The following is a 13,533-nucleotide window of genomic DNA, read 5'->3' as shown; positions in this document are numbered from 1 at the left end:
GATTGGATCGGTAGACAAAATGTATTTGTCAGGAAACTTCATTATTAAAAAAAACAAAAAAAAAACATGGAATTCCATCAACAATTTTAATGTCTGCAATTTAAACCAAACAGTGTTGCCAACAAAGAAATGTCAATATATAGAAAAAAAAAAAAAAAAAGGGAAACGAAATAGATGAAAAGTAAAGCAGATGGAGGAACGTGTTGAGGACCAACACACTTATAGTGAGTGGGCATGCCTTAAAAGGCTAGACACTTACTATAGTGTGGTAACGTGGTTAGATTCCATTGCTGAACATTCTGCCCATTAATTCTATCTCCCAATGCTTCTATTTCTTTCTCTCATCTACTTCAGGGTTTGGTTAATCCTTTCAAGTTACACACTAAGTATAAAACATGGGTAAGGGAGTTCAGTTTCGTTCTACGAGGTAAGGCTATTAAATAACGAGACTATTGCTGTTAACATTTTATGTTAAATTTATACATATTTAGTTATTATCACCTTCAATATACACCCCTCCTCTATCCCTACAACGCTCCATGCGAATTTACCATTGTTCGAAACAGTGCTATGTCTTTTTCAGTGAGCTCCTGCATGATGCGTGCCACTTTTTCTTTCACACCTTCAACGGACTGAAATCGTGTTCCTTTTAATGCAGATTTGACTTTGGGGAACAGATAAAAGTCACATGGGGCCAGGTCAGGCAAATAAGGCGGATGGCCTAAAACTGGGATGTTGTACTTGGCTAGAAACGACTTGCAATACAGTGTGAGCCGGCGCGTTGTCTTGATGGAGAACCCATGACTTGTTCTTCCACAAATCGGGTCGTTTTTTTCCTTACACTTTCACGGTGTTAAGCAAGCACCTCAACGGTAGTAATGTTGATTAATTATAATCGATATTTTCATCCGTTTTGGACGTGGAAGGGCGACCTGGGTGGTCATCATCTCCGACGTCTTCTCGGCCATCTTAGGAACGCTTGAAACACTCAAAAACTTGCGCACATGATAAACATTCATCGCCCTAAACTTCATTTAATAAAAGATAAGTTTCAGTAGCGGTTTTACCCAGTTTCATGTGAAATTTCACGCCAATTTATTGCTCTACTACATATTTAATATCATGTTTTCGGCAAAACGAAACTAACACCTCTTACACAAAAACGACGGTTCCGGTCAGACAGATTTCTCTACAAACACGTGAGACGCTGCAATCGAAAGAGAAGGCTTTACGCTGCACAGCTGTCGGTCGTTAAGATTTGGCGCATGCATAGTTCTTCTGTTCATCAGATCAGTCTCGTTATTTAATAGCCACACCTCGTATATATGTAAGTAAAAAGAAGTGGAGGTTCTAACAATATCCTTCTCCACTCTAGCACTATAGACCAATAATATTGCAGGGAAAGCCCAAGATAAATAGAGACATTAGCATATTATGAGGAACAGTCAAAAGTACTTTACAACTACGTTCGCTAACTGATAGTTTTGTTCGAACGGAATTCACGTATGAATCTTGAGTTACGCGATATATTGTAGCGCTCTTAACGAGCAGATGACTATGATCCTAGCAGTTAGAGACATTCAAATTAGCCCTTTTTGTAGCCTGAAGCATTGCTAAAGTAGTCCAATTATCTCATTCGCAAGAATACAGAATCTTGTTTGTGAGATATAGAAGAGCAGGAAAAGCTAGCATTAAGATTAATCAAACTGGTGCATTGTTTTTAAAATATTCAAAATTTATGATTCATGTACTATCATAATGCCATTATGTTGAGTGGCAAAAACTGGTAACCATACAGACGCCAGCCTCAGGCAGCTCTTTGCAAAAAGGAAGTAGAAATGTTCTCTCCATCTTGAAACTCTCTAAACAATCTTGGAACAAAGTTTCGCTGTGTAAACAAGCATATCTACCGCCTCCTCTAGCTGGTTTTCTCTGGATAAGTTCATTCTCTCATAAAGTTATTTTCATGTATTGTGTAATATATATCTTTAACACAAAATATTTGTTAGGATAACACCAATATGATGTGGTTAAAACAGATTTAGTTAATGTAATCAATATCAGCGAGAAATAATTATTTTACTTTAAAGGATCATACAAAGATGCTTCATCATTTTTAATTGTTTCTAGAATTTACTTCTATTTATACTTCCTAAACAAAATCTAAAAATTTCTTTCTGTTAAGAAGCAGTCTAATGTTCTAACTTAAAAGAGTCAAAAGGTCTACAATGGAAGAATAGCAATAGAATTAAACGATTGTATTGTATATAGATTCATGCTTATCAACATATGCTTAAACGAATGCTTACAAACATTAATAGAGTAATATGCATTCTAACACACCGTTACTCATATTTAAGTCCCTCCAATTTACAACTCATCATAAACGGATTTAAAGTGAAGTAAAATAATTGTTTCAGACGGGCTTTACGTCCAAATACCAAATTAGGTGCCGTGGACGGCAGGCGAATAGCTAAAATATTTTACTGTAAATTTCTTGTATTAACCATTAAATAAAATCCAAGGCCTAGAGACCGGGAATCGAACCCAGTACAACAATATAATATTAGCTTTGCAGGTATCGCCTCTAACCGCTCGGCTACCGTGGCGGCCTCATAAACGTATTTTACAACATATGACTCTTACACAGTGGAGTCACACAATCTTGTCTTCGTAACTTAAGGCAGAACAAAGTTAAATTCTCACGTGAAAGACATGTAAGAGTCACCACCCATTGATGGAACTCTTTCTCGGTGGATTGCACTCACATCAGTGAGTCCCTAGGCCAACTCCGCTTCAAGCGACGAAGAGGATTGTCTTGAAGGTGAGGAGAGGAGAGCTGTAGTACAAGAGGATTAGAATGGAGAGCTAGGAGGCTGTGAAAGTTGCGGTAGCGAGACTTTATTAGGTCAGTGACAAAAGGGATGTGAAGGTCAGTGTGAATGGTAAGGTTAGAAATGTAGTGTGGAGCATTCAGGATTTTCCGTAGGATTTTAGATTGTAGTGTCTGCAGGCGTTTGGGAGGGTTTTGGTTGAGCCCCACACTTCTCCGTATGTCCATATGGGTCTTAACAGTGTCTTGTAAATTGTCAGTTTGTCATTCAAGGCTAGTTTGGATCTGCGGTCAAGTAGTCTACTAAGTAGCTTGTGGCGTCTGTTCACGTCTTGTCGTTTCAGTCGAGTATGTGGGTTCCACGTGAATTTCTTGTCAATGTACAGTCCTAAGTATCGTACTACGTCAGCTGGAGGAATCGTTACACCGTTCAGTTGAACTGGTGGACTCGCAGATTTTTGTAAAGTAAACGTAATGTGAACTGACTTTTGTTCATTAATTTTTATTTTCCATTTTCGGAACCAGGTTTCGAGAAGCTTTAAGTGAGTTTGAATATTCTGAGTGGCTTGCACCGGATTATCGTAATTTGAATTAATAAAATGGTACATGTTCAATTACGAGCTTTTTTGTTGTTAAACTGGCTCTTTTAAATTTAATTTTTACCATCCACCAATGAAGTTTCGACACAGATCTCATAAAATCCCTTTGGAAAAATTATCAATAATAATTTTGATAAATAATTATCAATATTAATTATTTAAATATTGTAAGAGATGATCCCCATAGAATAATTCCTACAGTTTACCAGAGGACAAGTAATCAAGCCTTACAGTATCTCGCAAACCTGATTTTGCTAAAGCAGCGCCTATATTTGACACAATAGCCAATGATTGAAAGCCTGTCTAACCCATTGCAGGAAGCCAAATGAGATTTGTCACATTCTCATACAGCCACCTCTCGCCACCTTACTCTCATAAATAAATCTGAAGGCATTGACAGCCAGCGGACACCATCGTGTATATTACGAGGGAGGTACGAGGAATACGCAGTAGGGAGTGTATATTTCTCCGCTCCACAGGAGAAGGGATCAATAAGTTCTTGGAAACAAGAGGAGGGTACATGACCAGATGGGAAATATAAGGGAATATTGTCTATTACTGACATCTTGTTGCCATGGTGACTGAAATGTACAATGTCTAGTTAAACGGATTACAGATTTGAAATTAGAATACATAGGTCTTTTTCGTTTGGGGTATAAATTGAAATCAGGGACTCAGGAAAGAATTATTTTGTTTTTGCTGACGTATCCTTTAATAAAGAACTTAGAAACCAGCCAGACTTCCTTAATACTTGATAAGTCTGAGGAACTGTTCCTTATTCAAGAGAGGGAGCCCATTCTAACTTTACTGGAGAAGTGCTCTAACTTACTTAATGCATAAAGATTTACATTCATAAAAACACATGGCTTTTTATGCAGTTTTAAATTGTATTTGATTTAATTAATAGAGTAAGTGATGGCAATGTGGAACCCTGCTTGGAACCCTATAATATTTTGGCAGCAAGTCATCTTGTGTTAACAGTATCCGGCTCAAACTGTAGCTAGATAGAGGTAGTGTGCAAAGCAGGTGGTTGGTTCAGTTGCTACTGTATGTTCATTTTGAAATTTTCAATTTTGTTTTTATCGATTCTTGAAAACTTTAAGGAGGCAGTTCAAACTGTTATTTTTGTTTTGTTATCAAAATAGTGGTAGTTATCCGCACTATATATTGGTTCAAAGGGATGTATTGCAGTGATTTTCATTTGTGAATCAGTTCTTATGTCTCCCAATTTTTTTTTTGGTGACATATCAAATCCAAGATAGCGATGTTTGATTTATGGAACCCCATGGGTGCTGGTAATATGGAACCCTGTTCTATACTCGCAGTAGAAAAATTTCATGGGGTTCCATATTGTAAGCATTACAAGCTTATTTCAGGGGAAAAAAGAATAAGAATCTAAAATGGGGCTAAAAAAAATGCTGCAAAAATATTCATTGTACCCAAACCCACTCTACGGGGACTTGCAATAAAAATGCTAAGGTGTTCCACATTACCTGCACCTCAAGTCAGAGGCACCACTTTCACTTTTTTCATAAAATTGAAGGTTCCTCATCTGGAGGTTGGAGGAGAGTGAATTTGAAGACAATAGTGCAAGACTAATATATAAAGCTAATAATTACCACAGAAAGCAATACAATTTTTTGGAATGTCTAGCATAGGTAAGTCAAAAACAAAGATGGGTTCCATATTACCACCACTTCCTCTATTAGTGGGATTGGCATATATTGTACATGCCAATCAGAGGATAACTGAGAAAACAAGAGTTACAATCTTGAGTAAGGGAATGTGTGTTCATACCAAGGTTTTTTTTATATTGCCTTAGAGTTTTAAGAAAACTAATTGCCTTAGAGTTTTAAGGAATCACGGAAAATAATAATCTTAAATAATATTGTTATTGAACTGCCAGACGTCGCATGGCCGAAGTAGCCATTGACCGTAAAGGCGTAGGATAAAAAAATAAAAAGAAGCAAACTCATTGCCTCAGAGTTTCAACACATTTATTACAAAAATTGAAAGAAGTTCTACTTTAACTACTCAAGTACCAAGATTGGATATTATCTACTATAAATATTGACAATGCAAATAGTTTTTAGCATTCGGTATTCCAACAATTGTGCTGAGAAAACTAGATGTTTGCTTTATTGTGGATAAGAGTTCTTTCCATTAAGTTAGAGCATGAGTAGTTTATCTCTCGATAAGATATGGCAAAAAAGATATCGAGTTTTCTTATTTATTATCACTTATAATACTTATTCACGAGAATACATGGTTTATGGTGTCTTACAATCTTTAATAGATTTAAAACTTACAAGAGAGTGGCGTAGTATTGGGGTAAACTATTTCAATAATAGTAATAATCTATTATTATTATTATTATTATTATTATTGGTAAAACAGTAGACCTTTCCTTGGTAATTTGAGTTTATGAGAGTTGGGTGGAATTGAGCGAGTTCTCCTGTCACACACCGTAACAGCACAATGTAAGCTGCTTTGTTCAAGTTCAGCGTGGTTAAACAATAGGAAATTTTTAATTAATTTTCAAAAATCTTTCGTTCAGATTCTAAAAGAAGTATCTGACCATCAAGTTGTTTAGTCTTTCTCTTTGTAATATCTCAGACCACAAGTATTTTCCGTTGAAGAACTTCAAACTTAAACGGTAAAATTTAAGTAATTTTCTTATAGAATCTTACTTGCAGTAATGCTCTTTTTAATTAGATCTAAATGTTCAAATCTAGTTTAGAAAAATCATACACCTTGTGATGTGAGAGATACTTAGTTCTTCATTCTACGATGTAGTAAACTATTTACTAGAGAACACCTATGAGGAAGCCAACAATCTGTTTGATTGGATCTAAAACAATAGAAACCAGCGGATTCCCACTTCGTAGCGAGTAAATATTCAATTCTGAACTATAAAAGGCGAATACACATTTCGGTTAGTAATTAATAGCATCTTAAATTACTATCTTAAACATTAATCACCCAGTAAATTTCAAAATTAAAAACACTAACAGCTTGGGCATCTCACAATAATTAAAAAATTATTATTATTATTTTTAAATCTTTTATTGGAATTTACTACTGCAACAGTTTGTTGCAACAAGCAAATATGGTAAAAGAAAAAAGAAATAGAAGAAAACCATGAGTGGAGAAGGCATGAGTGGTGTCACTCCAGTAACGTGCTTTGCTCTCACGATAAGAGTAGATCACGAGGCCATCTTCTCTTCAATCTCCTTAGAGGATTACCTGGTAATGTGGAGGAAGATAGGTGTTCTATGAGAGGGTTAGGATGAGCTCAGCTGTAGAAGAATGAAATTTGAGAAAACGAGTGTTAGCAAGATCTGTAATGAATGGGATTTTGAGGTTATTAAGGATAGTGGAGGTTAGATACATAGAACGGAGCGTTAAGAAGTTTTCGAAATATTTTTGACTGTTATGTCTGGAGGGGTAGTGAGTTGGAACGTAAAATTAATTTGAGAATTTAAAAAATAAATCTTAGGAGAACCTTTCAATTTTTGCAAGTGAAATTTAAATTAAATTTTAGAAAAAATTTAAATAATATTTCACTGTTCACCGACTACTGTGTACGTACAGTTTAAACCTCAAACAACTCTGAAATGAAATTTAGATGTTAAGAGAGTGCTAGAGAGTCGAAACAATAATTAGACGGAACACTATACTACAATTAAGTACATACATATTCCGGAGCTAATTGCTAGATTGATGGATATTAATTATAATATACTGATGATAGTAATGGTGATAAGGCGGCATTAGGGGCGTTGCCCTTAAAGCTAATTGTGTTGCTGGATTCGATTACTGTTCTAGAAATTGGAACATAAAATGATGAAACTGAGTAAATAGTACTGAAGACCGTCTACCAGAACAGAAATGATACTTTTAAGAGTAAACCTACCCCCCAAAAATATTAATTGTCCGGAAGGAAAACTTGGAGCAAATTTGGAAAGTCAATTTTTTATTCTGTATGGTATTTTTTTACACCTAAAAGTAAAATAAAGTAGAGTAATCGCCTATTTTTTCAGGCGGGCTTTACGTCTAACTACCAATTAGGTGTGGACGAAGGAGACTAGCTGCTAACCTACTTTACTGTAAATTTCTTAACCATTAAATAAAATCCAAGGCCTAAGACCGGGCAATCGAACCCAGTACCACAATACATCATATTAGCTTCACAGGTCTCGCCTCTAACCGTTCGGCTACCGTGGCGCCTTGTTTTACACCATCAACGGACTAATTACCTCTTACAAATGTTCAGTTTTATGCTCATACTTTAAACACAATCTTGGGTGCAAATATGGAATGAATACAGCCATAAAGCACTAAGGGATATGCTCTAGAAGGAAGATTAAGCATTACTTGCTCGGTTCATAACTTAATAATTAAAGTTAATTTAATTTGGAAGAGAATAATGTGTGCTATAATGAGTGTGAATAATGCTAATGGAGATACATGTGGGAATTTAAATAATTTGTACTAAATTAAACTTGTTTTACAAACTAAGCATACGCATTTTGGTAAAATAGACGGAGCTAAAATTAAAATAGAATTTCTAATGTTAATACGAGGGGGCAAAGAGGGGATAACGGAGTTTCCGAAAATGTTTAGTGGAGGAAGTTCATGGAAAATAACCACTTCATTATTCTTTCAAGCTCTGCATTATTTAGAACAGTTGAAGAGCGGAAAGCGCCTGTAAGCTCCAAGTTTCATACTCTGAAATTGGTTTGAATTTAGATAAGAAGGATGCACGAAATTTCTCAGATGATTACAAAAAATTTATGCTCTAGGGAATTTTTCACGAACGTAATATTGACGACCGACATTTAGAAGTGAACACTCCAATTTTCTTGAAAATTAAAAAAAATAAAAACTTATTGACTCGATTCTAAATCATTTTGTAATGGAATAGAAATTCAGCATTTTAAAATTCAGCGTACCTTCTATTTACTACAATTTAAAACAAATAATCTTTGAAAACAAACAAAATAATTTTGTTACGGTATTCAGACTTTCACCATTCTAGCAGAAAATTATCGCCTAAATTATCAATTTGCAGATAAACAGCGCATAAAAACGGGAAAGCAATATCTGTGTATTTGTCTAAAAGTGGAAAGTTACAGAATAATGAAGGTAACAGTTTCTTAAAACCGGTTACCAAAAAACTAAAATATGTGGCAAGAGTATTAGTGTATAATAATGATGGGGAAACAAAAAATATCTACGTATTGCAGACCATTATACCATTTACGGATAATGGGTCATTTATAAAATGGAAAATTGTTTACGACTTTCTCGATTTATAAAATGTTTTGGTTAAAGTTAAAAGCAGGAATTGCTGAAAGTGAAAATATTGGCGCCAAAAAAGGTAACACACAGAATTCAGACTTCCACTGATCGTATGTTCTTCTGAATGTGTGGACATAACGCGGCCATCTGAGAGGTACACAGTAAGTTCGCTCTTTTTTTAAAAAAGAGATTAGAAAGCAAATAGAGATTCAAGGTGACATTACGGGCTCCCAGGACAGCATACAGAAAAATGTATTCCTTTGTTGGACATGAATGGGCCGTTTGAAACGCGTTTTTTGAATTACATAGATAATTGATATTTAGGCTATTTTTGTCCCAAATTTAGAAAGATAGCTCTACAATGAAACCTCCTTGCTCACCTTAGCTCATACCATTTCTAAACTATATACTGTAACCATAATAATAATCGCCTATTTTTTTCAGGTGGGCTTTACGTCCAACTACCAATTAGGTGTCCTGGACGGAGGCGTCTAGCAAACATACTTTACTGTAAATTTCTTTTGTTAACCATTAAATAAAATCCAAGGCCTAAGACCGGGAATCGAACCCAGTACCACAAATACATATTAGCTTAGCAGGTCTCGCCTCTAACCGCTCGGCTACCGTGGCGCCTAATAATAGTAACATAAAAAGTTAATAAATAAAAATAAAAAACAAAAATAAATAAAAAGAATCCATTTAGCCAAAATTTCTATTATTATAAATATTTATATTATTCTAAATGGATTGATTTCGTTACTGTAATGAACCATTCAGTTGATTTTTTTCTCGTATGAATTATCCTTTTATATCTTTCTCTAATTTTCTGCTTACTATAATTCATAACATTAATATTTTTAGTTAATTTTACTAATGAACATTAATAATTAATGTTGCTTTAAAACTACAACAAATTTCGTATTTATAAATCGGTAAGATCAACCCTTGCTATGAGATCTGTAATACCTATTAGCAATAAAGATTTTATTTCATTTCATGTATACTGTTTTTTAGCAAGCATTATGTATTTTTCTTTAAATTTTTACATCAACATATTGAATCCTTAAGTGAATAAACCTTAATAGTTTCATCATAAAATCGCAATGAATTAAGAAAACATTACTGCAAATATCTATTGATCAATTTCAAATTAAAATTTTATTCCGTACCTTAGAAAATTTAAAAAACCCAAAAGTGTGTCTGTTTAACGTTTCTAACTTAATATTTCGATTTGGTCCCACCAGAGAACCCAAAAATGAAACTGGTCGAACAAAATCGCTGAACTAGAAAACGCTATACTTTAATAAATGGATGCTTAACTCTTTTTTAAAAAAAAAAAATTGACGCAATATAAAACAGAAAAAATGCGAATGGATCTGTAGTTAGCGAATACTGGATTCCAACGCGGAGATCCAACTTTTCTCTATCTAGAAGCTTCTTATAAATCATTGACAGGTTGACATTATTCTAATCAATACACAAGCTGCTCACTGTCCGGTTGATGAACATTGTTGTCGGTGGTGACATAGTCCAGTGTCAAGGCTGGCAGAGCACTGAAAAAAAGCTCCGGGGGCCAAAGCTTTGACGCGCTTTAAATTAATAAAATAAAAACAAAATATAATCATATTAGTCTAAAAGATTTTTTTATACATTTTTTGCCAAGCTTTCGGCCTAAGGGACTAAGGTCGTCTTCAGGGCTTATGTTATTTGCTATTATAATATTTTTGTACATTGTTACATGTGCGGGTTGGTGGGTTTTCTGTTAATGTTCTCTAAGTACCTGAGCAGTGATCAGAAGCGACAACTTTATCAATACTAAATTATCTTTTATTTTTGATAAACCCTTCCCTAGTTGTATTATAGACTACTTATAATACTAGCGATTTGGAAATGTGTTAACACCAATAAATAAAATAAACATTATGGTGACTCTGCACCTTCGATTAGAACAGTTTATAAGTGGTTTCAAAATTTTCGGAGTGGCCATATGGGCACAAGTGACGCTGAACGTTCTGGACGCCCTGCTGAGGTTACTACTCCAGAAATCATCGATAAAATCCATGATATGGTGATGGATGACAGAAGAGTGAAGGTGCGTGTGATTGCTAGTGCTGTGGGCATGTCGAATGAACGGGTACATAATATTTTGCATCAACATTTGGACATGACAAAGCTATCCGCAAGATGGGTGCCGCGATTGCTCACGCTTGACCAAAAACGAAATCGTGTGAAGTGTTGCAAGGACGGTTTGCAGCTGTTCCAGAAGAATCCGCAGGACTTTAAGCGTCGTTTCGTCACTGTGGATGAAACATGGATACATCACTACACTCCTGAGACCAAAGAACGATCTAAACAATGGGTTACCAAGGGGGAATCTGCGCCAAAAAAGGCGAAGACCGTTCCTTCGGCCGGAAAGATTATGGCGACTGTCTTTTGGGATTCGCAAGGAATAATCCTCATCGACTATCTGGAAAAGGGTAAAACTATTACAGGTGCATATTATTCATCGTTATTGGACCGTTTTGAAAACCGAGCTGCAAGAAAAACGCCCACGATTGGCCCACAAAAAAGTCCTTTTCCATCATGACAACGCACCAGCTCACACCTCAGCAGTTGTGGTCGCAAAATTAATGGAAATAGGGTTCCAACTCGTTTCACATCCCCCCAATTCTCCAGACTTGGCTCCCTCGGACTACTATTTCTTCCCCAATATGAAGAAATGGCTGGCGGGAAAAAGATTTTATTCAAACGAGGAGAAACGAATGGCTATTTTACAGACTTGGACAAATCCTATTATTCGGAAGGGATCAACAAACTAGAGCAGCGTTGGACGAAGTGTATATGCCTAAAAGGAGACTATGTTGAAAAATAAAAAAGGTTTACCCCAAAAAATTAAGTAGTTTTTATTTTTGCACGGACTTTTCAAACGACCCTCGTAGACTACTTATAATACCTGCTATCTGGTGAATGTGTTTTGTAAAAATCCAACAGTATCAGAGTTAACCATAAATATCTCAGTAATTCAGAGAAATATTCTTAATAGACAAAAATTTTGAAAAACGGTAAAAAATAAAAATAATAACAATGTTAATAATAAAGGTCGGCAGTAATTTGCTGAGAGAAACGAGTATTTAAAAAAAATGTCAAAATTTGTTCTCAGAAAAGTAATTGGAAAAAAAAGAGAAATATAATAAAGCCCAATATTGACATAGTTAGTTATAAAAATAGCGTAACGAGGTTTCTGAGACCTTAAATGATGATACCTTTCAGTAAGAACAGGATAATGAGGTCTCAACATCACAATGATGATGCTGTTAGAACATCCTGGAAAAAACTGTTCTATTTATAGAGGGCAACAAGGTAAAATTTTTATAACAAATTGAAATATATTTTTTAAAACGAGTATAAAGTGAATGCAAATTTCCTCTATAAAATATTTAATCACGGAATAAATAGCTTCTTTATATTTTCGCTTAAAAATTTTGACAATAAAAGACTGGCTGGTGCGCTATATGATTAATTGAAAATACACAATGTTTACTTTCTCTTGCTACAGGTAAAGAGGTAGTGCTGTAATTGTGCCAAATATTAGATAACAAAATTTGGTTAACACCATTAATATTTGTTGTAAACTTTCTTGAGAGCAAATTAACAGATTTTTTACTAATTGGCATGCGTAGTTAGCACGAAATCACGGGAGTTCAAATTTCACATCTGGTTTAGTTCGCACTATCGTTCCCGACACAAAAGTTTTGTCAGGACAAAATCATCTCACCAGAAGGGCCATTTTAAGGAATCTTTTTCTCATACAATTTTATTTCAACGGTATCCTTAACACCATCATCCATTTATTTAAAAATGTGGTTAGATTCGCCGTACTGGATAATATCCATCGTTGCATGCATGTTTATTATCCCTGACCGGTTTTGGACTTAAATCCAATCGGTTTTGTGTACAGAAATTCGACTTCACTTACACAGAAGCTGATGCTCAGGCCCTTAATGGGCTGTAATTGTAAGTAAGAAAAATGTAATGAGGCAAAGAATGTAATTCCGCCCCTGACGCCTAATGGTCCATGACACCTAATTAGGCAGATGGGACATTAACCTCTCAAAAAATATGCGATCTCTTTACTTTTATTAAAGCGACTAGATTTTAAAAAATATCAAGATGGTATTTCACAATTCCCTGTGAGTCCTTATAATTAGGTATTTATTGAAAAGAAGGTTCCCTCGTATTATCCAGGCCTAGCGACCAAGGACAAGGCTAAAGTGAATTCTAGCGAAGAAACTTGTATTGATGGAGATTTTTCAATCGTCGATTGACTTTTCCGTTCTAAATTTTGAGTGAATCAATAAATTATAGATTGTGATAATTTTTTTAATGAAAAAGATTAGGTCTAATTGTACTGATTAGTAGAGATAGCATGATTATAATATTTGCACGATTGCAAGTGAGACAAAATAATAAAATTGAATGATTTGTAAATGTGCTTACCACTATCATTTCTGACGGTTCCAATACGAAACATTCGTTTGGCCTCCTAGCGCTTCCACCTGTCCTTTTTCCGAAACTGCAACAGAAAAACTAGTATTAAATAATTGTTCAGGACTTGAGGAAAACGGTGAAGTACAAGTTAAAGCCATAAGCTGAGACTTAATATGTTTTTATTAAAAAAAGAATTGAACGCTCATTTCTGCAGCTCATCTATCTAAGGAATCCGAAAGCTTTATCTTCATAATTCTTACAAAAAAAAAATCAAAATAACGATAAACACTTTAAAAAGTATTTTTGAAA

At 34.9% G+C, this 13,533-nt stretch overlaps 1 protein-coding gene across 7 annotated transcripts in view; it reads right to left on the bottom strand.

Moving 5' to 3' along the window:
• Positions 1–13,533, bottom strand: part of LOC141457137 (rap guanine nucleotide exchange factor 2-like) — a 519,728-nt gene that overhangs the window by 102,514 nt on the left and 403,681 nt on the right. For all 7 annotated transcript variants that reach the window (XM_074133690.1, XM_074133691.1, XM_074133694.1 and 4 more), the window contains one exon: positions 13,234–13,309. In XM_074133690.1, the coding sequence (XP_073989791.1) occupies positions 13,234–13,309 (76 nt within the window). The remainder of the gene's footprint in view (positions 1–13,233; positions 13,310–13,533) is intronic.

The sequence above is a fragment of the Rhodnius prolixus genome, unplaced genomic scaffold (assembly GCF_049639745.1).
Source record: "Rhodnius prolixus isolate KJV_2025 unplaced genomic scaffold, Rpr scaffold_10, whole genome shotgun sequence".
Taxonomy (NCBI): domain Eukaryota; kingdom Metazoa; phylum Arthropoda; class Insecta; order Hemiptera; family Reduviidae; genus Rhodnius; species Rhodnius prolixus.
This window is presented reverse-complemented; position numbering and strand designations above follow the sequence as displayed.